Source organism: Camelus ferus, chromosome 5, assembly GCF_009834535.1.
Source record: "Camelus ferus isolate YT-003-E chromosome 5, BCGSAC_Cfer_1.0, whole genome shotgun sequence".
NCBI lineage: Eukaryota > Metazoa > Chordata > Mammalia > Artiodactyla > Camelidae > Camelus > Camelus ferus.
Genome location: NC_045700.1, coordinates 6,683,568 through 6,705,947, shown reverse-complemented (window position 1 = coordinate 6,705,947; position 22,380 = coordinate 6,683,568). Strand labels below are relative to the sequence as shown.

The following is a 22,380-nucleotide window of genomic DNA, read 5'->3' as shown; positions in this document are numbered from 1 at the left end:
CCTGTGGGCCTGTACTCAGCAGGAAGACCCTGCACAGTCTGCCTTGCCCTGTCCAAACCAAGAATACCTGCTACTGTTTCTAAAGACTTGGCATCTATAAGATTTCAGTGCAAGTTAAAACACATGCAGAGGACTTGATTTTTGGCACGCTGTAAGTGTTGATAGTTTTAAATAAAACTAGATGTTACTCTTTAAAACATATCCATTGGGATATAGACACCATGGTGATTTCAGTCCCACTATTTTCCATTTTAAGAATACATGAATGAGTTCTGTAACAGAACAAAATTTCATTTTGCATATTCTCCTTAAACTCCTGCTTCCATACCACTGCCCCCACAAAATTTTACCCTAATATATTTTTGTGTTGAGCATCTTTCTTATTTTATTTTACATTACTGGTATCTGTCAGGATAACTAGAAAATACTTCAGTAGCAAGCCCCAAATCTCAGTGTCTATACACAACAGAAATTTCTCACTTAAGCATCAGATCCAAAGCAAGGTGTAATCATCCAAAAAACTGCACAAACAATAAAAGAATTCAGCAATAAACGGCAACCAAAATGAGAAAAAAGTAGCTATCATGTATCTGAATAACAACTCATTAAAAGATGTAATGGAAGAAAAGATCAACCTTATACAAGGTTACTTATAGAAAAATAAATAAACTAATATATAAATATAACAACATAATACGCAATGAACTTTTATAAGAATTGTGCAAGATGTATATGAATAAAATTTTGAATAACCACCAAGTGGCACAAAAGAACATTTAAACCCATGGAGAAAAACATCATATTTTTGAATAATTCTTCTAAATTAATTTATGTATTTAATACAACTCTTATCAAACACCAATAATTATTTTTAACTAGATAAAGTTATTCTAATTTACATATGAGAAAAAAATAAACAAGAAAAATCAAAAGCAAGAACATCTCCCAGGAAAATTTTGAAAATAAAGAGCAATAAGGAGGGGCTACTAGCCCTGCCAGATAAGAAAGCATATTTAAAAGCATCAACCAATAAAGCAGTGTGTCACAGATACATGAATAGACAGACCAATGAAATAGAACAGAAAATTCAGAAATACACTCAAATAATTTGGGGAACTGTATATCTGATAAAGGCAGCATCTCAAATCACTGAGGAGAAAGACAGACCATTCAATAAGTGGTATTGGGACAAAAATATAGCCATCTGAAAAAATATAAAATTAAATCTCTACCTTATACTACACCAGAATAAAATCCAAATCAAAAAAGATATGAATGCACAACAATGGAATCATAAAAGAGCAAGAAGGAAGCATGGAAAAATTCTTTTTTAATCTTAGAGTGAAGAAGGTCTTTTTAAGTTCCCTTTCAAAATCAGAAGCCATGGCAGTGAAAAACATTGGTTTGACAAAAAGCACCGTGGGCATAGTCAAAAGACAAATGATTAACAAGTGACTATTTCACTAAAAATCTTTTAAAATGTGACCACTGAAATCTGTATCTCATTCGTTTTGATTGCATTTGTTAGATTGCAGGCAAGATTCATTCTTAAATGTATTTGCATTTTCTCTTAACTGAATGATTTATTCATGTATCTGTGCCCGAAACACAGCCTCCATACACTGCATACCAAATTGAGACTTGAGGACAGAGTTTTGGATGAAGTAGAAAAGGCAGGGTTATTTGTTTGCCAGGCAAAGGAGGTCAAAGTGGCCTAAGCCTCTAAGACTGTGAGCCTCCTGGGGAGGGAAGGCAGGAGGCTTTATAGTAAAAGTTCAAGAGTTCAAGGGGCGGAGCTAGTGTCCATAGAGATCACACTCAGGGTAACAAACTGTTGCAAAGGTGTTCTTGATTTTGCAGTTGCAGAAGTCCCCTTCCCTCTGCTAGGTATGAAGTTCACCTCCAGCTTTGGGACTTTCTTAATATTCTTGTAACTAGAATAGAGGATGTGTAGGATCGGGCTCCATGGGAAACTCCTCCAGAGAAAAACCTGCGGTTTAAAGTCAGGTTGATAAATGCTTTTAGCCTTTTAAGTGGACTGAGGCCTGGGACCTCCTGCTGCAGGCTGAGGCCTGCAGTTCAAACAACAGGATACAAGGAAACCACAAGGGGTCAAGAGGAAGGCACTGGGGTCAGGAGCAGAGTACTTGGGGCAAAAGCAAGGCACTGAGCATGATTCCTCATACAACACCAGCACCACAAGGGCATAGGGTGGACCACTCAAGCCTCCTTCCTTTCTGGTCTAACCCTGGTCAGCAAGAGCATAAGAAAAACCCTTTAAATCATCATACAATTAAGCAGTTACAAACACCACTACAGATAACAGATGGTCAGAGATGACAATAGGGTCCTGCTTGGTTATATAACCTTTTCTTGCTTTTGTATTGAAGTCAGTATTTTTCTTGTCAAATATACATAAGTTGAGGGCTTAATAAGAAAATAACACTGCTTTCTGTTCACCATCTAGCTGGAGGCAGAGTTTTTGAGAGTGCAAAATTCTGTTTTGGTGCCAGGCATTGGGTTACATACAGAGATTTACGGCTCTCCCCTTCCAAATCCCTACTAAGATAAAAGAAAAGTCCTGAATGGCCCTGGAAAACAAGTTAAGGGCACTGTCAGTTTATTGAACATTTTGAGTCAGTTGAGTACAATAGAAAGCAATTGGGGTTGGAGGCTTCTGATTCAAGATGGCAGAACAAGAACGCACTTTTGCCTTCTAGTTTCCCCTTAGACGTCCATGAAATGGACGATGGATGTTAAAAAGCAGTGAGCAGCACAGGGAAGGGAAGCAGCGGTAGATGCCCTTGTGGAGTGGGGGAGGGGAGGGTCTCACTTTCAAGTGGAGGGTTCAAATAGGCAGGAAGAGCTGCACCAGAAAGGTGTGAGGGCGTGGAGGGGAAAGGTGGGAAACGGGCCTGCAAACAGGAGGAGTGACTGGGAGACTGCCTGTGCCACAGCTGGACCCCATCTCTCTTCCCCATTCTTGTGTGCACATGCAGTTTCATTTTCACAGCGGCCAAAAACCCAGCTGCTCTCCTCAAATGAAAGGGACTCAACTGAAGAAAGCCAAGGCTTCTCAGTAGATGTTGAGGGAAAATCTAGTCAAATGTAAGTGCACAAAAACTCATTGTTTCCTGCACAGTAGAGGCAGGGCTTGCAGTTTCTTGCAGGAGGGGCAAAGGTGCATCACGCTGGGTGGAAGGGCTTCCTAGTCCCGAGGTGGCCTTTGGCTTGACTCATGCTCTGTTCTCGCTAGAATCAGACGTATATTGGGGTGGATTTGGGGTCCTGGTGAAGATTGTGGGGAGGTGAAGTCCTACTGCTCTATCCTAAATGGCACCCCTGCAGTAGGTAGGTAGATAGGTAGATAGATAGATAAGAAACAAGTAGTTCAGTAAAGGCAAAAACATGAGCAGCTGTGATCCGTTTAGAAGAGGTAAAGGAAATGGGAAATAAAAGACTGTCTATTACCTCCTGATACTTGCAAGATTCTCATTCCAAATTATGTGGGACATGGCAGGGAGACATGACATTTTACTTCACGTCCTATTTAAAGTTTCTTTTTTAACCACAAGAACTTACTACTTTCTTTTTTCAATAAAGAAGGCAGTACTAGAAAGTGAGGCAAAATAAAGGGAGTGGGGCCAATCTGGTTGTCACTGGGTTAGACTGAGGTTAAGGACCACAAATTCTATGGAGCCAAGGAGCCAGGTCACTGATGGAAGCAGAGCCCCAGTGTGGTTCCTTGAAGCCCACCTCTCAGTATTGGCCACAGATCCAGTATTGGTTGGATGTGGGGCTCCCCCAAAGTTAGCCTTCTCCCCACTGTACTTATCTTGTCAGCAAACTCAGACAGAAAGCCGATTTTACTATACCAGACAACTTATTAGTGGAGGCTCCTGCTCCGGCTCCTGCTCCAGCTCCTGGAACAGTCTACTTAACACCAAACTAGATTCAAGCATCACTCTTCCTTGTGGTTGTTAAAGTGATTTTTAAGTTAAGTGTTAAGTGATTCATTAAAGAAAATTTGCAAAGTACAGATGAGTAGGAAAAAGAAATGTCATCCACAGTCCCGTCACTCAAAGACAATTTGTTGGTATATTTTTGGATCCTCCAAATCCAAGCCCTGAAAGATACCTAACACTGAAGGCAGCAGTTAGGGCTAGACTTGTGGCTTTACTTCGAGAGGGTCAGGAACCTTGCATTCAAGCTCATCCACAGGTGTTGGATCCAGGAAGAATTCCAGGTGATTCCAGTCTCTAACCTCTATGCTAAGTTACACTCTCTTATAACATAATGGGTTGGAAAGCATCACAGTTCTCCCCATACTGCATTTCTTTCCCCAGAAAGGAGCTGGGTTTAGACAGAAGCCATTACCATCAGAATTTGGAGTTTTGAAGCTCAGTAACTACAGGCCTTTCCCCCATTTTTTTTTTAAAGTTTATAGAACTTTGTGTGCGTGTGTGTGTATTAGAGAAAGGTCATTTACATGCAACAAATCTTAAGTGTACAGCTCGATGAGTGTTCACTCATGTTGTAATAGGGAAGAACAAATCTGACTCCACATTAGATCTGTTACTTTAGCTCTAACCCTGTGCTCAGTCATGCTGGTTCTGCACCTTTCGTAAAAGGATGTTGCCTAGAGCCTGAAATAGACAGGACAGCCCATTCTCAAGGCTCTGATCTTTAAGGGTATAACACTTTCCCATTCGTATAAAGATAAAAAGTTGCAGAACAGAAAATAACACTTGTCTTGTTGGGGTTTACAGGGACACCGTGACCAGACTCTTCGTGGACAGCTGCAAGAACAAAGGATTCCGACCCCAAGAAGTTTGCAATAACCAACTATACTTCCTCCTCTTCTTAGTATAAAAGGATCCTGAATTCTGACTTGAGGAAGATGGTTCTCCAGAACATTAGTCTGCCATCTTCTCGGTCTATTGGCTTTCTGAATAAAGTCATTATTCCTTTCCCCAACAACTCGTCTCCCGATCTATTGGCCTGTTGTGCAGTGAGCAGAGTTTGGATTCAGTAACAATAGGAACACATGTATTCACCATTCAGAAGCAGGGTTGCAGGGAGGTTTCCTCAGGCCACTGCCCAGGCAATATACTTATCCTGCCCTCAGAGGCCCCACAGGGGCTTAAAAGCATCTTAATGGTTTAGCAGTAAACGTAATTAACATTTCTCTTTTCCCCTCCACTGTGTTATTTTTTCTTTAATAAATTTTTTGTTTTGGAATAATTTTAGATTCGCAGAAAAGTTACGAAGAAGTACAGTGTATCTGTATCTGTGAACCCAGAGTCAACCATGGATTGAACACATTTGAAAAAAAAGAATCCAGAAAGTTCCAAAAGCAAAACTTGAATTTGCCATGCAAGCTGACAACTATTTATATAGCATTTACATTGAATTAGGTATTACAAGTAATCTACAAATGATTTAAAATATATGGGAGGATGTGCATAGATTATATTCAAATACTAAGCCATTTAAGGTAAGGGACTTGAACGCCCTTGATTTTGGTATCCTAGGGGGTGGGGGAGCAGGGTCCTGGAACCATCCTATGAGGATAATGAGGGACTATATCCTTGACTTAGTTTCCCCTTATGTTAACATCTTACGTGACGATGGTACAATTGTCAAAACTAAAAATTCCTAATAATTACTATTAACTAAAATCAAGACTTTATCTGGAATTTACAAAGTTTTTCGCTAACATCTTTTTTTTTTCCCCCCTCTCTTACAGGATCCCATCCAGGGCACTACCACCATATTGCATATGATTGTTTCTCAGCCTTTCTTTGTTTTTCATGACCTTGATAGTTTTTTAGGAATACTCGTGTGGTATTTTGTGGAGTCTCCCTCAGCTGGGATTTGTCTGAAGTTTTTCTCATAGTTAGACTGGGGCTGTGGCTTTTTTGAGAATAAGACCGCAGGAAAAGTGACATTGTCATTATACCACGTCAAGGGTAAATACCCAACATGACATCACTATTATTGTTAACCTCGATCACGTGGTCGAACAGTGTCAGGTTTCTCCACCCGGAAGCTATTTTTCCCCTTTCCAACACTGTACTCTTTGCAAGAAGGTGACTATGCATAGCTCACACTAAGGGATGGGTTGGAGAGAGGATAAATATCCCCTCTGGATGGAGTATGCTTAATTACAGTTCTCGTATGAGGAAGATTCAGCGTTTCTCTCCAACAATGCATTTAATCATTTACTGACAGAATGGGTTTTAGTTTACTTAATTTACAGTCTAAGTTTTAACTGTGCCAGGTTTGGCCACTGGGAACTCTTTCAGGGACACTCCTGTGCTCTTTGACACGCCTTCCCGCTTTAATTCTGCAAGCATTCCTCACTTACACGATGCTCCACACTCTGCTCTTTCCCCCCTAGTTCTAGAGACACTCTTCTCTAAGGAACCCTGCCCGACCCCTTTCATTGGACGGTGGTATTCAGAAGCAAGATCAGCTCCTTCTTAGCTGGAAGTGAAGCCTGTCCTTAAGCAGAGCCGCGGCGCACGGGCCCCGCACCCCATCTCACGCCCCCGAGCCTCGCCCCCGCCCACGGCGCCTCCGGGCGCGCCGTGCGCATGCGCGCCGGGCAGACGTGACGTCGGACGGCGGCCAGGACGCCGGCGTGAGGCAGACGAGCGAAGAGCCCGGCGGTGTCCTTGCGCTCCTAACCCGCTTCGGTGCCTGGCGGCCGGAGGCTTCGCAGGTGAATGTCCCTGTCCGGTCCGGGCGACACAGAACCCCCCGCCTCGGCCTGGCCCACCCACCCAGCGCCCCTCCAAGGGGACTTCTGGCCCGCGCCCTCCGCTCACCGAACCCCGGCGTCGGTCCCTCCCGAGCCTCCCCTGGAGACGCCCACCCGCAGTCCCCCACCCCCGCCCCCTTTTCCTGGTTTCTCTCCAGCCTCCCTGGAGCCGCCGGCCCGCGCCCCTCCCCTCCCCTGTCCCTCCGGAGCCTCCCTGGAGCCGCCTGCCCGCGCCCCTCCCCTCCCCGGCCCCCCTGGAGCCTCCCTGGAGATGTCCGCCCGCGCCTCTCCCTTCCCTGGTCCCTCCGGAGCCTCCCTGGAGACGTCCGCCTGCGCCCTCTTCTCCGCACCTCCCCCGCAGCCCCTTCCCGCCCGCGCCCTTCCCCCACGTCCGCCGACTCCCGTTTCCCGGTCCCTCTCGAGCCTCCTTTGGAGCCGCCAGCCTGCGCCTGTCCCCTCTCCCGCTCCCTTCCAAGCCTCCCCAGGAGCGCCTGCCCGCGCCTCTCCTGAACGGATTCTTCCTCCGCCCATCCCTGTAGGGGGTCCCTCGGAGCCTCGCCTGGAGCAGACCCACCGCCCCCCCCCCCCCCCGAGGCCCGCTCTCCTCCCCTGGCGCCTTCGGAACCTCCCCTGGAGCCGTCAGCCCCGCCTGAGCGCTCCTGCTGCCGCCCCTCTTCCTGCAGGTTCTCCCCGCCGGCCCGCGGTTTTGCTGGCTGGGCGCGGGTCTCCTAGTACGGCTCCGCCTCTGCGGTCCCTCTGGTCGAGGGGATTTGGGCTCCTGCTTCTCCTCCCTTAGGGAGTCCGGGTTGGCATTGAAGCGTTGCGCTTCGGGGTGGGGCCCGCCTCCGCTTCGTTTCACCTATTCTTGGTTTTGTAGAGTCGTTAATTTTAGGTGTTTGCTTATATATTTTCTCTCTTCACTTTTGATTCTCTCACCAGACTACACTGGAAACTCTGGAGATCAGGGATTTTTATTTGGTGTTAAGAGTAGTGGTTTTTGTTTGTTTTTAACTCACAAGTAGAATAATTTACATAGAAGAGCCTTCATAAATGACCAAATGGTAAAGTTCCAGTTTTTCAGGGCTAGTTGGGGAAAGGAATGAGGTGGGACGGTCACAGTGCAAAAAATCTAGGGGAACGTGGTTAATTCCCAACTCCAGACTCGAGAAACTTTCTTTTTTCTTTTTTGTACCTTCTCTGACTAGGACAGGGTGGAGACACTGCCAGAGAGAGCAGCGCTTAAATCTAAAGAAAGGAAAGCTTCTGGGTCTTGGTGGTCTTTGACGAAACCAGTACCAAAGCAGGAAGTGGCTTTAAAGTCACGCGGGGCATTAGGGCTCGAGCTGGGACCGGCACTGCGTGTTTACTTACGGCCCTCAATATTTGTCTAACAAATTAATGACCGCAGGATCTGTGCCTATGTGCATGTACGTGGGACTGCTCCTGCGACTGGTTGTTGTGCTCAGCAGTGTTCCCTGGGTCCAGGAGTTCCTAACCTTGGGCTGGGCATTGATAGATGGGTATTGAGAAGAGACCCTGTGGCTGGGCAGTGCTTGTCTAGGCTTCCCCTGTGCCTGGTGTTTAACTCTGTGTGATGATAGTGATTTCTTAACTCCCCCTCCTCCCCCACCACACTGATCTTTGAGGGCAGGAATCCAACATATATTGCAGGATTATCCTGGCAGATAACAGAGTCTGGCATGATATAGGAATATAGGTGGCCAGTAAATGCTTACTGAAAGAGGCTGCAGAGAACTCGGAACCTCCCAACGAACGGTTCTTTCCTAACACTGTGTTTTGAATGGTGTTAGCACATTCTACAAGTATAGTTCCTGATAATCTCAAGGACTGAATTTGTGAAATGTGTAGTTTAGTGGTATAGAAAGAACGGATATCAATCTTGAGACAGCCATATTATTCCTTGGGAAGAGAGAGGATTTTCTTGGCTTCTTTCAGAAGCTTTGCTGTACTTCCCAGCTTGCCATCCTGTGTTAATATTTTGGTTCTTTTTCCTTTGTCTTTTTTCTTACTGGATATGTAAAGAAATTAAAGGGTTACTTTATTGGGGGAGGGTATAGCTCAAGTGATAGAGCACATGCTTAGCATGCATGGGGTCCTGGGTGTAATCCCCAGTACCTCCATTGAAAAATCAAATAAATAAATAAATCTAATTACCTCCCCTCTGGGAAAAAAAAAAGGGTTACTTAAGGTCAGTAACTACCAAAAACTGCTGAGTAAAATAAGCTATTAAAAATGTTACAGAAGGTGGGCTGGTTGAATCAGTCTGTTTTATTGGTGGTTTACTTGCTTCTGAATTTGATCCTGAGAACAGAACGTTGAACTTTCTTGCCTGTTATTTTAGTCTGTCTGTCCTTTGGCAAGTGCTTATATTGGGCTTGTTATTAAGTGGTTGCTACCTGGAAATGGCCAACGTCGCCAATGCACTGACCCCTAAAGGATGAAGAGTCATCCAGTGCTCTTTGCCCCCGTGTTGTTTTGTAGTCCTTGAAGAACAGAGGTTTCCTCCCTTTGATAAGGAAGTAACTTTTTCAGCGAAAGTACTAGTCCTCTAGTTAGCCAATTCTATAAGTAAATTTCCTGGTGATCTTAGGAACTGAATTTGTTAAGTGTATAGGTCAGTGGTTTAGAAAGAACAGATACCACGATCAGGTGGTCAGGTTATTCTTTGAAAGAGTAGAGTGAGAAGTAGAGGACCCAGGCAAAGTGGACTTTAAGTTTACAACTGTCAGATTCCAAAGGCAGTGTTCTTTCCACCGCTTAGTTTGGTTCCTTTTGGATTCAGTGCTTTTAAAATGATTTGAATTTGTATTTAAAAATGACTTGAATTGTTGAATATAGTTTGTGTTTCTAAAACTCTATCGGTTTTATTGGCATGTGGGTAATGTGGCTATTTTGCAGCTAGTTTTCTGGTATTTTATTCTCTAGAGACCAACAGCCGGACTTAGACTTTGATGAGTTTTAGTTTATGCATTAGGTCCTGCCCTAGGGTATAAATAGTGGTGAAACGTTGAAATTAGTCATGGAGAATGAAATTCAGCAAGGTACATCAAAAAGCTATTCTCATTCCTTTAGAGACTAATTTAGCTATGTACTCTGGGAGGGTTTTTTGGTTTGATTTTTTTTTTTTCCCTTGTAGGTATGTGTTCAAATTTTGACCATCAAGGCTTTCTTAACTTACTAAGTCTTCTAAGCCATTTGAGAAGCAGCCTGATGTGCTTCTGTCTGCTAGAATGTTTTGGGCAAATTTTAGTCAGGTGAATAGTGAAGAAATTACAGCATCGACTACCATTTGTTGAGTTTTAGCAACTATCAGGCACTCTGCAAGCACAAGTTATTTTACTTGATTTTCTAAACATCCTATCAGGTGGGTGTTGGCATTCTTATTTTATAGATGAAGAAACTAAGGCTTGTAAAGGTTAAGTAACTTTCCCAGGGTAATTTATAAGTGATTGAGCCAGTATTTAAGTGTAGATTTTTTCCCTCATTTTAATATTTTCTTATTAATGGTTTTAAAACTAATTTTAAAACATATGTTAACTATTAAAATCTGCTTATTCTTCCAAATGAACTTCAGAATCACTGTGCAAAAAGTAAACAGATTTTTGCTGAGTATATGTGAAACTTAGAAATAATTTTGAATTTCCTATAAATCAAAGGAATCAATTAAATTGGAAAAACATATTTTAAATATTCAGATATCCTAGCCCAAAACATGATGCATCTCTCCATTTGTTCAGATTTTACTGTTTTTCAGAAAATTTGATTAAGTTTGAGGAAAATACAGACCTTATATTTTTCTTGTTATAGTTGTCCTTAGAATTTTTTAATTGAAGTATAATTGATTTACAATGTTGTGTTAGTGTCAGGTGTACAGCAGAGTGACTCAGTTATATATATATGTATATATTCTATTTTAGGTTCTTCTTTATTATAGGTTATTATAAACTATTGAATATAGTTCCCTGGCTATATAGTAAGTCCTTGTTTATCTGTTTTAGTATATAGTAGTGTGTATATAGTAATCCCAAACCCCCAGTCTGTGCTTCCCCCCCTTCCCCATGAGTTTTAAACATAGATTTTTTTGACTTCAGAGTCTGTACTCTGAAGCATTAAGCTATGTGAATTTTTAAAAGCATATTATCCACATCATTCTTTATGGTGTTTGCTGTAAAAATACGCTGTTTCTCCTCCCATTTTAAAAACAAAGAATTCTTAGAAGGAAGGTTCAAGTAGGTGAAGTTCATCTAGGGTTTTGGTTTTTGGGGTTTTTTCGTGTGTGTGTATTTGAGGATAATTCAAATTATTTTATACTTGTTTACATTTATCAAAATCATACATATACATAGATTAAAAAGCTGAATACCCTTTAAACCTCAGTCAAAAATCTACTCTGTTTTCATTAACTAGAAACAACCATTTTCACCATTTTTAGCTGCCTTAAATTTTATTTTATGTTGCTAATCTTTGATTTCCTGCTGTAGAAGACTTTTGCCACCTTGTAAACACTCTTCAATCCAATCTACCAGAAATTCTTAGATGGTGTCAGTTCCTGTTCCCTCTGCGCCCCACAACTCTGTTCTTCTCTAGACTGGACTGGTTTCTTTTCTAGGCCTGTGGCACAGCTGTCTCCGGGGACTTTCCTTCACCTGCATCCTGGGCGTCCTCTTTCTCTTGGTCCCTTACTGGCTCCCTAGTTCCTCTGGTTTATTCTCTCATTTGGTGGGACACATTGTTCACTGGGTTCTGGAAACGGTAGGGTACGTGGAAGGTAAATCTGAAGTCTTTTAGCATGTGTCTCAGTGTCTTTATTTTATCTGTTTGATTAGTAACTTGACTGGGTTTGGAGTTCTGGCTTGAAAATAATTTGCTCTCAGCATTTTGAAGGTGTTGATCCATTTCCTTTTCCAGCTTCCAGATAAAGGGTCAGCAAAGCATTAGGACGTCTTTATATGTGACCTCTTTTTTCCTTTGGGAAGTTTTAGTTTCTATTCTTTATCCCTAGAGTTCTGAAATTTCAGTTATAAACCTTACGGAGGATCTTTTAAAATCCATTTTGCTGGATACTCATTAAAGCTTTTGTGTCTAGAGGTGTGTTGTCTGTTCTGGGAAATGTTTGTATAGTATTTCTTCTCTAGTTTTTTTCTTTCTGGTTTATGTGTGAAACTCTCCAGTAAGCAAATGTTTTATATCCCAGGCTTATCCTGTAAATTTTTTTTTTTTAATCTGTTGGGTTGGCCTTTTTTTTCCCCCTTTCAGAGAGATTTCCTCCATCATCTTTCCAGCTCTTCTATTGAATTTTAAATTTTCTTTATCATTTTTAACTAATAGCTCTGAATGTTCCTATTTTAGAACAGTTCATTTTTGTGTTTTGGATGCAATATTGTGTATCATTTCTCTGATGATAGGGTTTTTTTTTTTTTTTTTAAGCTTTCCTTTGTTCCCTTCATTGTCTCTGATTCCTGTGAGGTTTTTTTAGTTTTATTTGTTTCAGTCTCTATCTTTTATCTCTAGGCTTTCCTCAGATGCCTGGTGATGCCTGCTTTCTGTTCCTATTTAAGAGAGATTAAACAGACACATAGACTTTCAACCCGTTTGTTGAAGTTTATCACTTGGTGAGCTTCCCTGTACGGTTTTAAGCCGAGGCCGGCTTTTTTATTGGAAAAAAAATGTCAGTATTGATGGGCCTTCCCTCTTGCGCCATGCCCTTTGCCCAGAGCTGGACTTGAGGAGGGAAGTGAAGGAGGAGGGCAGGAAGTTGAAGACTGACTTACGCTGTTACTCCTCTTAAGTGTGGCGTCTCACTTCCACTCTCAGCTGTCCCTGGTGTCCCCAAGACGAGAGCCTCTGTGTTTCAGCGGTTCCTGAAAGAAGTCTTCAGAATTGGGGAGGGGTGTTGCCTGGATGGGTACAGGGCCTAGTGACTCTTCCTCAAAGACTCTCAGTAAATTCTGATATTCTTACCCACCCTGACAATTCTTTCATACCACCCATTTTTGAGTCTTTATAGTGTTCTCTGGCTGGGGTTTGCTTGCTGTGTTTTGGCTTCTTGTCAGCACATGAAAAGCAGAGAAAGCTGAATTTTATATTAGTTACTACTTGTCCATTTACTTTAGAACTTTCGCAATGTTCTTAGCATCTCATCTGCTTTTGTTTCTGCTGCCATTGTCTTTGTCTTTGTGAATTGATTTATGCCTTGTTTTCCCAGTTAACTTTAGTTTTAGTTGTGTGTCAGGAGAGATCAGAGTTAGGTGTTTAATCTCTCATTAATGTTGGAACTAGCAAAGCAGCCACCCACAGAGGTGATCGTTACATTATTGGTGTATCTTTTGTCTTAGGCCCTTATTTTAATGTCACTGTTGTGTCTTGTATATTTGAAAATAACTCTCCTGTGAATGGTAGTCTTCAGTGACAAGAAATATGGATTTTCCACAAATATGTAGTGTTTCTATGTACTAGAGAGAAAAACGGGAAGATGGATCTTTAAAGTCTGCTTTTTTCCCCCTCTGGGCCCTGGTTCTAGGTGACCTCATGGCAGGGCAGGCCAGCAGGCTCTGGGACCAGGAACTGGTCTAGGCTGATGAGTAGGGTTCCTGTTTCAGGCAGTGCCACGTGACTGCCCTGTAAGGCTGAAGGCAAGTGGGCTGAGTGGCAGGCAGTGTCCTCTCCTGCCCTGCTTTGTGGTCAGGGTTCGGGATACATTGGAGGAGCTTGGCAGGGGACAAACTCTAGACAGGTTTTGCTGTGATCTGGCATAGGTAAGGTGGGTCATTTAGGGGCACATGAGGGCAGCTGCCTCTGAAGGCCTTGTTGTCCTTGGTGTTTCTTATTTTTCCAGCCCAGCGTAGGGGTATCTGGGTCATGTTATATCCTGCTTATGGGTTGGGAGCCCGAGGCAAGGGTGCACTTGCCGTGTGCTCCACGTGGTGATGTGGTACCGGCGTACCTGACAGAAGAGGCCAGTAGACACGAGGACACACAGTTCTTTAATGGAGATAAAGTTCTTCTGCCCTCAGATGACTGCCCATCCGTGGTCTCTGCTAGATGGTGAAATGCCCAGCCTCAGCCCCACAGGGAGATGCCCTGTCGGCTGATGATACTGCCTGGTGGAGTGAAGGTCCCACAGGTGCTTTAGGAATTAGGCTCCTCTGACATCCTCTTGGCCTCTTCTGACTTTTCTGAAGACCAGCTCTAAGTGCCTGCCTATCAAGTGCAAGTAACCAACCTCAGCGCATCCCTGAGCACGTGACTCCAGGGTTCCTTCCGGGAGTCATTTCTCCCCAGGGGCCCAACTTTTACGCGGGTTTGAAGCCTGTTCCTCTAGTCTTCCCTGCTGCCTGTGTTTCTGTGGAGTTGAATCCTACATTGAGAAGTCCAGACTTCTTGTCTTAAAAAACAAATCCTAACACCTTCGACAGTAAACACGACAAACATCTCTTACTGTTAATACAGTAACCATTTGAATTATCTAGTGAGGGAAGGAATCACACAAATCAAAGTGTCTAAACTTTTTTTAACCATCTCCCTGCCTCCAGTTTTTATGAAATTGAAGTCACATTGGAAGATATGTATTTTCTCCAGCACAGTCTATAGTCATGTGTCTGTTTTTAATCATTTTATACTTAAGATGCCTTTTAGCCGCAGTAGGTTCTAACGAGCTATAATTTTCACTTTGGCACTCATGTTGTCACAGTTTGGCCATTATATGCGCTGTCTTCAGCTGGTTGGCTTTTTTATCCTTTCTAAAGGCATTCCTGAAAGCTTCTTTGTTTTTTGACAATAAGACATCTTAGGTGCATCTTGAGGTATCATGTCCCTGAGTTGTGACAAGCTCATTTTCAAGGAGTACTGGCTCCTTTTAGAGGAGACCGGTATTAGAGATAAAATCTGGGCAGGAGAGATTGTTCCATGTAAGGACTAACAGGTCGACAGGATTGACACCAGATAAGAAGCCACCTGAGTACTCGGAACAGTTACGCTTTTTCAGAAAGTCATGAGTTTCTTGTGTAATTGCACGGTTTCAGTTTCTTTCTGCCTTGTAATAATCTAATTTTCCCTTTCTCTAATAGCTTTGAACTATTTTATATAGACACACCAGAGATAGGTTTATAATGTCCTCTCGATGTAGAAGTTTGTTTTTTTTCCTTTTCAAATCTTGGCTTAAGTGGCCTGGAATTGATTTCTAAGTCAGCTTTTCTGTTTTCTCTTGTTGACATCCCTTGAGCCCCACCTACGTGAAAAAGAAAAGAAACCCAGCCTCACCCCAAGGAAACACCAAAGGAAATGTGGGCACAGTGTCTGGTAATTCAGCTGGTGACCCACACGATCAGATGATGACAGGAAATCTCTAGGTCATTAAGGAACTGTCTTGTTATCTTCGTGGTGCTAGTGGTGTTGGTCCTAGGCAGGTGAAATTGTTGGAGTCAGGTTCTAGAAGACCCGTGAACAGATGAAGCTGTTCAGTGTTTCGGTGTTATGCTGAGGTGACATTCTGATTGTTAACAATGTCAGCAGATATAGCCAAATTAACACCAAGAATCATTAGAGATTTAAAAACGTGTGCCACCAAGGTTCCGGGGACCCCTTCCTGCCGCCCCGCAGTCGTACGCGGCGGGCGCAGCTGCACAGCCGCCGGCTCGGGAGGCAGCCGCGCAGCTGCACGGCGACATCTCAGTCAGGTCTCACTGGCGGCTTGTGACTGCACGGCTCCCGCCGCCCGCCAGCGATTTTTGACCTTTGCCAACTGCTTTCTTTTTTACCTGAAGTACGAACTTAGAGTTTGTAATGATGGTTTTACAGAGTGAGAGTTTGTAAGGAGGTTTTAATACAAATATCCAGGATTCAGAGAGTGAAGGAATATATGCTACGTACCCTTCCAGCTTTGTGTTCTGGGGCAGTAATATCACTGTGGGGACGTGATGCTGGCTGTCGCATCCCACCCCTCTTCTTTCTGATTTCTAAGTTTAACCTGTTCCTTCCACCAGAGCGTAAGCTGCATTACAGCAGGGATTTGGGCTTGGTCACTGCTGTGTCCTTAGTGCCGCCTGCCTGCTCGGCCCACAGTAGATGTTCAAACCATATTCGTTGAATGAAAATATGATGGTATTATTTCTCTGCTTCAAATCCTTTTGGAAACAAATGATTGTTTTAGGATGTTTAGGCTGCCAGTTGAAGGAAACCAGTTCAACCCAGTTTAAATAATGAAGCAGCGTATCACTACGCTGTTTTTCTGTTCACAGAAAGCCTTGGATCAGGGTGTGTTTCCCCGGGTAGGTGGGTTTGGCTCAGCAGTTAGCTCTGCTGTCTCTAAAGTCAGCTGCCCTCGGGGTGATCCCCTCATCGGCAGGTGTCTCCCAGCAGTGGTGAGCTGCACACGTCCGCTGGGAGAAGGTGAAGAGACTGCCTCTCATTCGTCTGGGACTGAAAGTTTGAGTACCTGCATATGTGGGAGAAGGTCGGGGAAAGATGAGAAAGGTCTGTCCTTTCTTGGTGGGGACAATGAGCATGAATCGGCAAAACCTGCAGGGAGATTAAGAAGCCTCAGATGACAAGATTTGGAGATGCTGGAATATAGGATGACCAAAGCTTGTGAGACTTGTACCACGCTTCGACGTGGGGAAGACTGAAGGAGAGGGAGCTCATTTGTTCTTTTGAAGTGCCCACTGGGGCTTGGGCTCCGTTTTCCCGGCTTTCCAAACCTTTGTGCCTTAAGGAGAACACCTGAGGACGCTGTAGTAGAAAACAGAAGCGGCCCATAATCTCAGCCTCCAAATAATATCTGTTGACTTCAGAAAAATAAAAGCACAAGTTGTTTTACAAAACTTCAGTCCCACAGAAAGGTGCACAGAACTGACTGGCCACCCTCCTGCCTGATGCGTACACAGCATCGCCTCCTTCCCTCCCCAGAGGTGCACGTTGCTAGCAGTGTTAAGATTCCCTCCAGAAAACAGTTGTGTGGGTATCCCCTCTGTGCTCATCCGCGCACACAGTCTGCGTCCTTCTTGTCCACATCTGCACGAGCTCTGAGGTATGGAGGTGCCTGTTAAGCCGTCCTCTCCTGGGCGGCCCTTTGGTGGCAGGTAGTCTTGTGCAGGGAGCAGTGTTGCAGTGACCGTGCACCTGCTGGGGAGGCTCCGCATGGATGTCCCAGAGCCATGTTTCTAGTAGTGGCGAGGCTGCTGGAGCAGAGTCCGTGATGTTTAAGCCGTGGACAGACAGAGCACGTTCCCCTCCCAGAAGGCTGCAGGTTTTCCTTCCGGTCACCACTCCTCCTTTCTGGGTGTCACAGTGTTTTTCATTTGTACCCCTCTGATAACAGTGTTATTGTTAACTTGTGATTTGAATTTTGTTAGTTGAATTGAGAGAGAAATTGAGTATCTTATGCATTTTTTGCCCATTTGTGTTTCTTTTTCTGTGAACTGCCAAATGATTGCTGTTTCTGGTGTAAGTGAGCTTTGTAAGAGAAGAGAATTAGCTCACTGCTGCCATACGTATGGCTGTAAATGTTTTTTGCTTAACCTTTTATTGGTCTTTTTGACTTTTTTTTTGGTCACTCAGTTTTATTTTTATGGAGTTAAATTTATCAGACTTTTCCTCTGTGACTTCTGGCGTTCTCCTGTGAGCTGGCCACACTCCACCTGCTGACACCAGTGCACCCCTGACTGTAAAGTCACAAGGGAACAGCAGGGGTGAGCCTGAGGCAGCCGGACCCCAGCCCCAGGATACCGGGCTCGTTAGGAGAGGCCATGCGTCCTTGACAGAGCTAAGCCTTTGTGTTCCTGGGGCTGCTCTATGTCTGTCAGACGAAAGTTAGTGGACTTAGACTTCCAAGGTGGGCAGGGTCCTGAGGCTAAAGCCCAGAGCATGTGTGTGAGGGGGTGTTGTGTTGCCCGCAGTGAGGAGATCCTAGGTAAATCCCAGGTGGCCAGTGATCTGGAACGGCTTTGGTCCCTTGATCAGCTGATGCTGAAAGGGTTAAGGTTAGAATGTGAGAGCAGAGCTGTGATTTTGTGATATAATTAGAAATGTATGATCTTTTTAGAAAACGAACTTATGGTTACGGGGGAGGGGAGAGGGGTGGGAAAGGATAAATTGAGGGTTCGAGATTTGCAGATACTAACTACTGTATATAAAATAGAGAAAGAAGTTTATACTGTATAGCACAGGGAACTATATTTGATATCTCGTGGTAGCTTATAGTGAAAGAACATGAAAATGAATATATGTATATTCATGTATGACTGAAGCATTGGGCTGTACACCAGAAATTGACACAAGATTGTAAACTGACTATATTTCAATTAAAAAAAATGTATGATCTTCTAGGACTCTTGGAATTTCCTGAGAGAGAGAAGTACTGGGAGTATCTTGTTATTCATAATAAACCCCTTTCAGCCATACCTGAGTTTCTGGTAATAAGATGACTCTTGGTGGGCCCCTCAGTAACTTCAGGGTGAGGCTGGTGGCCAGAGGAACCAGCCTTGTATGGGAAGGTTAGAACTTTCAGCCCCATCCCTGGACCTCAGGGTCCGCAGAGAGGCTGGAGATGGCCCTTACTCACCATTGTCCTGTGATGTAAGCAGTCATGCCTGCCTCCTTAAAGGGAACCTCCTTAGAAACCCCTTGGTGACGGGTCCAGGAGCTTATGGGTTAATGATCACATGGAGATGCTGGGAGAGTGGCTCCCCTGGAGGGGGCATGGAAGCCCTGTGCTCTTCCCCTCACCTTGCCCTCTGCCTCTCCCACATGACTGGTCCTGAATTGTATCCTTCACAATAAACAGATAATAGTGAAGTGCTTTCCTGAGACTGTGAACCATTCTAGCAAATTATTGAATCTCAGGAGGGGATTGTGGGAATTCCTGGTTTATAGGTCAGAAGTACAGGTGGCCCCGGGCCTGTGTCTAAGCTGGGAGCCCTCCTGTGGAACTGAGCCCTTCCCCTGTGGGGTCTGATGCTAACTAACCCCAGGTAGTAAGTGTCCGAATCTCATTGAATCAGCAGACACCCAGTTGGTGTTTTGAGGGTTGGAAAATTGGTTGTTGGTGTGGAAAACCCCAAACATTTGGTGTCGGAGGGGTTGTGTTATAGCTCAAACTGAGCCATTCTCTTTTCTGGGTATGATTTTGACCCTGCCTGTGTCTTCTTCTGTAGGTGGGAAGATGGCGTTTGTGAAGAGCGGATGGTTGCTGCGACAGAGTAAGTACAGGGCTGGAGCCTTGGTCTGGGTTTAGTGTTGCCTTAGGGCACATCTTTATTTCTGTTGCCAAAACAGGTGATTTTTAACACAAGTAACAAAGTCTTATGAATGTTGTTGCCCTGGGTTTCCTCTTGCAGATTTGTAGGGCTCTGTTTAACTTTTTTCTGCACACACGGAGCTCCTTCTTGTTTGCTGCCGTGACAGGATCTGGGGACAGTGCTGGGCCCTGCTGGTTCCCCTTTCCTTGTCAGCGGCTGACCTGAGGCTCTTGAATCCGGCCACGCTGAGCTGTTGCATTAGTGTGGCGGTGCTGCTCGCCGCGTGGGAAATCCCTGTCTCATCCGGGGATTGAACCGTGACAGAGACTCTGAAATCCCTTTGACCTGAGGGAACGCATTTGCCTAAAACCAAACCTTTTGTATCTCCAAAAGGACTCTGGAGAAGAGGCTCAGTTCTTCATTTATGGGATTGAGGTCGTTTTCTTAGACTCATCTCTGTGGGCCTTCCTGTACTCATCCCCCTGCTTATCTGAGGCTGCCACCCAAGGTAGAAGGCAGAGTGTCGTTTAGAGCAGGGAGAGGCAGCTCTGTTTATTGAAGAAAGGGTGAGCTAATTATTCTACTGTCTTTCTAGAAAGAGCAGAGTTAAGGGAAAATTGACCAGTATGTCATCTATGACTCCAGCAAAAACTTGTGTAATAGTATATACTGTTTATTGTTCAAATAAGAATTTGTATTTAAGAGATAATCTTTAGTATGTAGCTAAAATTGAGGCTAGCAGTGAATACCTTAGATGATTTGTAAAAACTATTTATGAAACTTGTCTGTATTGCTTGTTATACAGATTTTACATACGCTATGTAATTATCACAACAGCTCTGTGAGGTAGGTGGCATTACCCCAGTTTCCAGTTGAAGAAATTGAGGTTCACTGACATTAGGTCACTTGTTCAAGTGCTAACTACGGGTGGCAGACCTGCATTCAGACTCGAGACTGTCTCGTTTCAACATTAACACCCTTTCTACCAAGAGACAAGCTTTCAGCCTGTCTGTCCTGTTATTGGTTCTACTGGAGCTGAACAGGTGTCCATTCAAGGTCCGTGACAGTTCTGTTTTCTAAGACTAGATAGAACTATTGCATTGTTGGCTTTAAAAAGAAAATCCTGGCATGTTGGAACATACTGGAATCTAGCCTAGGTGTTTGTGATCCTAAAGTGGTCGGGAAACATGGAGAGACCGGCTCAGACCTGGAGGCTGTGCCTTCCTTTCCTGCACCCTGTTTGAAGGCAGGCTTTCCTTCCTCCATCATAGCTCAGGGTAAGTGCTCTGCCAGCATAAGTAAGTGACGCTTTTGACAATTTTTTGTTTCCCATCAGTGCATAGCATGATGGTGTATACAAAGTAGATATTCTGTAAATAACTTGTACAGACTTTTCGGATGTCTTAGTCATGGCTATCTCGAAAGTGTGTTTTCAGAAGACTTACTCCATTTCTCTATCTCCTGATGTGTGGGTCATTTTTCCTTCTCTGTTAAAGCAGAAGTATCACTCATAAGAAAATAAAATGAGGTGAGATGTATTATATTCGCTGAGTTACAGAGCAGCAGAGATACACAGGTGGTTACATGTATGCACCGCTGTCTACTAGATCCCTTTTCCTGCCGTCGGCATGTAGACCCTTAGGACCCAGTATCTGGGCTCTGGAGGACAGCCTCATTTACGATTCTGCAGTCATGGCTTTGAGTCCGTTTATGAGTGCGTTCATGCGTTTGGGCAAGTGCTGTGGTTGCTGCTCTCAGCAAGGAGAAGGTAGTTGATAGTGGTAAAAGAGATTCGGAGGCTGTGTCACGTATTTGGTTGATAACCTGTGGCGGACATGGGAGCATTAAGAGGGGCACATGCAATGGAACTTGTGCCCATTGGTCAGGAAAAGGGTGGGATCTGCAGGAACAAAAGGTGCAGTAGGTAGTAAGTGGAGGTGACAAGGGTGCAGGGATGACTTGGAGCTGAAACAAGCCTTTTAGTTTTCCGTTTTGGCTACGAGGAAATTGTAAAGTTAAATGGCTAGTCCAAGATTATAAATGAAAGATTTTTCACAGAACTTGAACAGAATACTAAAATTTATATGGACTCACAAAAGACCCAGAATTGCCAAAGTAGTGTACTAAATAAAAAGAATGAAGCTGGAGGAATAACCCTCCCAGACTTGAGACAATACTACAGAGCTACAGTCATCGAAACAGAGTGGTGTTGGTACAGAAACAGACATATGGCTCAGTGGAGGATAGAGAACCCAGAAATAAACCCACAGACTTTTGGTCAATTAATCTTTGACAAAGGAGGCAAGAACATACAATGGAGTAAAGGCAGTCTCTTCAGCAAATGGTGTAGGGATAACTGGACAGCTGCATGTAAATAAATGAAGTTAGAATACTCCCTCACACTGTACACAGAAATAAACTCAAAATGGCTTAAAGACTTAAACATAGGACAAGACACTATAAATCTCTTAGAAGAAAATATAAGCAAAACGTTATCTGACATACACCTCAGCAACGTTCTCCTAGGGCAGTCTATCCAAGCAATGGAAATAAAAGCAAAAATAAACAAATGGGACCTAATTACAGGCTTTTGCACAGCAAAGGAAACCATAACAAAAACAAAAAGACAACCTATGGAATGGGAGAAGATATTTGCAAAAGATGTAACTGACAAGGGCTTAATTTCCAGAATATATAAACAGTTCATACAACTTAATAATAATAAAAAGACCTGATCCAAAAATGTGCAGAAGACCTAAATAAGCAATTCTCCAGTGAAGACATACAAGTGACCAATAAGCACATAAAAATATGCTCAATAACACTAATTATCAAAAGAAATGCAAATCAAAACTACAATGAGGTATCACCTCACACCAGTCAGAATGGCCATCATTCAAAAGTCCATGAGCAATAAGTGCTGGAGAGGGTGTGGAGAAAAGGGAACCCTCCTACACTGCTGGTGAGAATGTAGTCTGGTGCAGTCATTATGGAAAACAGTATGGAGATTCCTAAAAAGATTGAAAATAGACTTACCCTGTGATCCAGCAATCCCACTTCTGGGTATATATCCAGAGGGAACCTTAATTCAAAAAGATACATGCACCCCAGTGTTCATAGCAGCACTATTTACAATAGCCAAGACATGGAAACAACTTAAATGTCCATTGACATGACTGGATAAAGAAGTTGTGGTATATTTCTACAGTGGAATACTATTCAGCCATAAAAAAGAATAAAATGCCGTTTGCAGCAACAGGGATGGACCTGGAGATTGTCATTCTAAGTGAAGTAAGCCAGAAAGAGAAAGAAAAATGCCATATGATATCAGTTATATGTGGAATCCAAAAAAAAAGACAA

General features: G+C 43.6%; 1 protein-coding gene across 2 annotated transcripts in view; it reads left to right on the top strand.

The window, feature by feature from the left end:
* Positions 1-6,591: 6,591 nt before the first annotated feature.
* Positions 6,592-22,380, top strand: part of PLEKHB2 (pleckstrin homology domain containing B2) — a 41,889-nt gene continuing 26,100 nt past the window's right edge. The window contains exons 1-2 of one of the 2 annotated variants that reach the window (XM_032479246.1): positions 6,592-6,727; positions 18,937-18,981. In XM_032479246.1, the coding sequence (XP_032335137.1) occupies positions 18,945-18,981 (37 nt within the window). In that variant the 5' untranslated portion in view covers positions 6,592-6,727; positions 18,937-18,944. The remainder of the gene's footprint in view (positions 6,728-18,936; positions 18,982-22,380) is intronic. The other variant, XM_032479244.1, reaches the window with a different exon arrangement.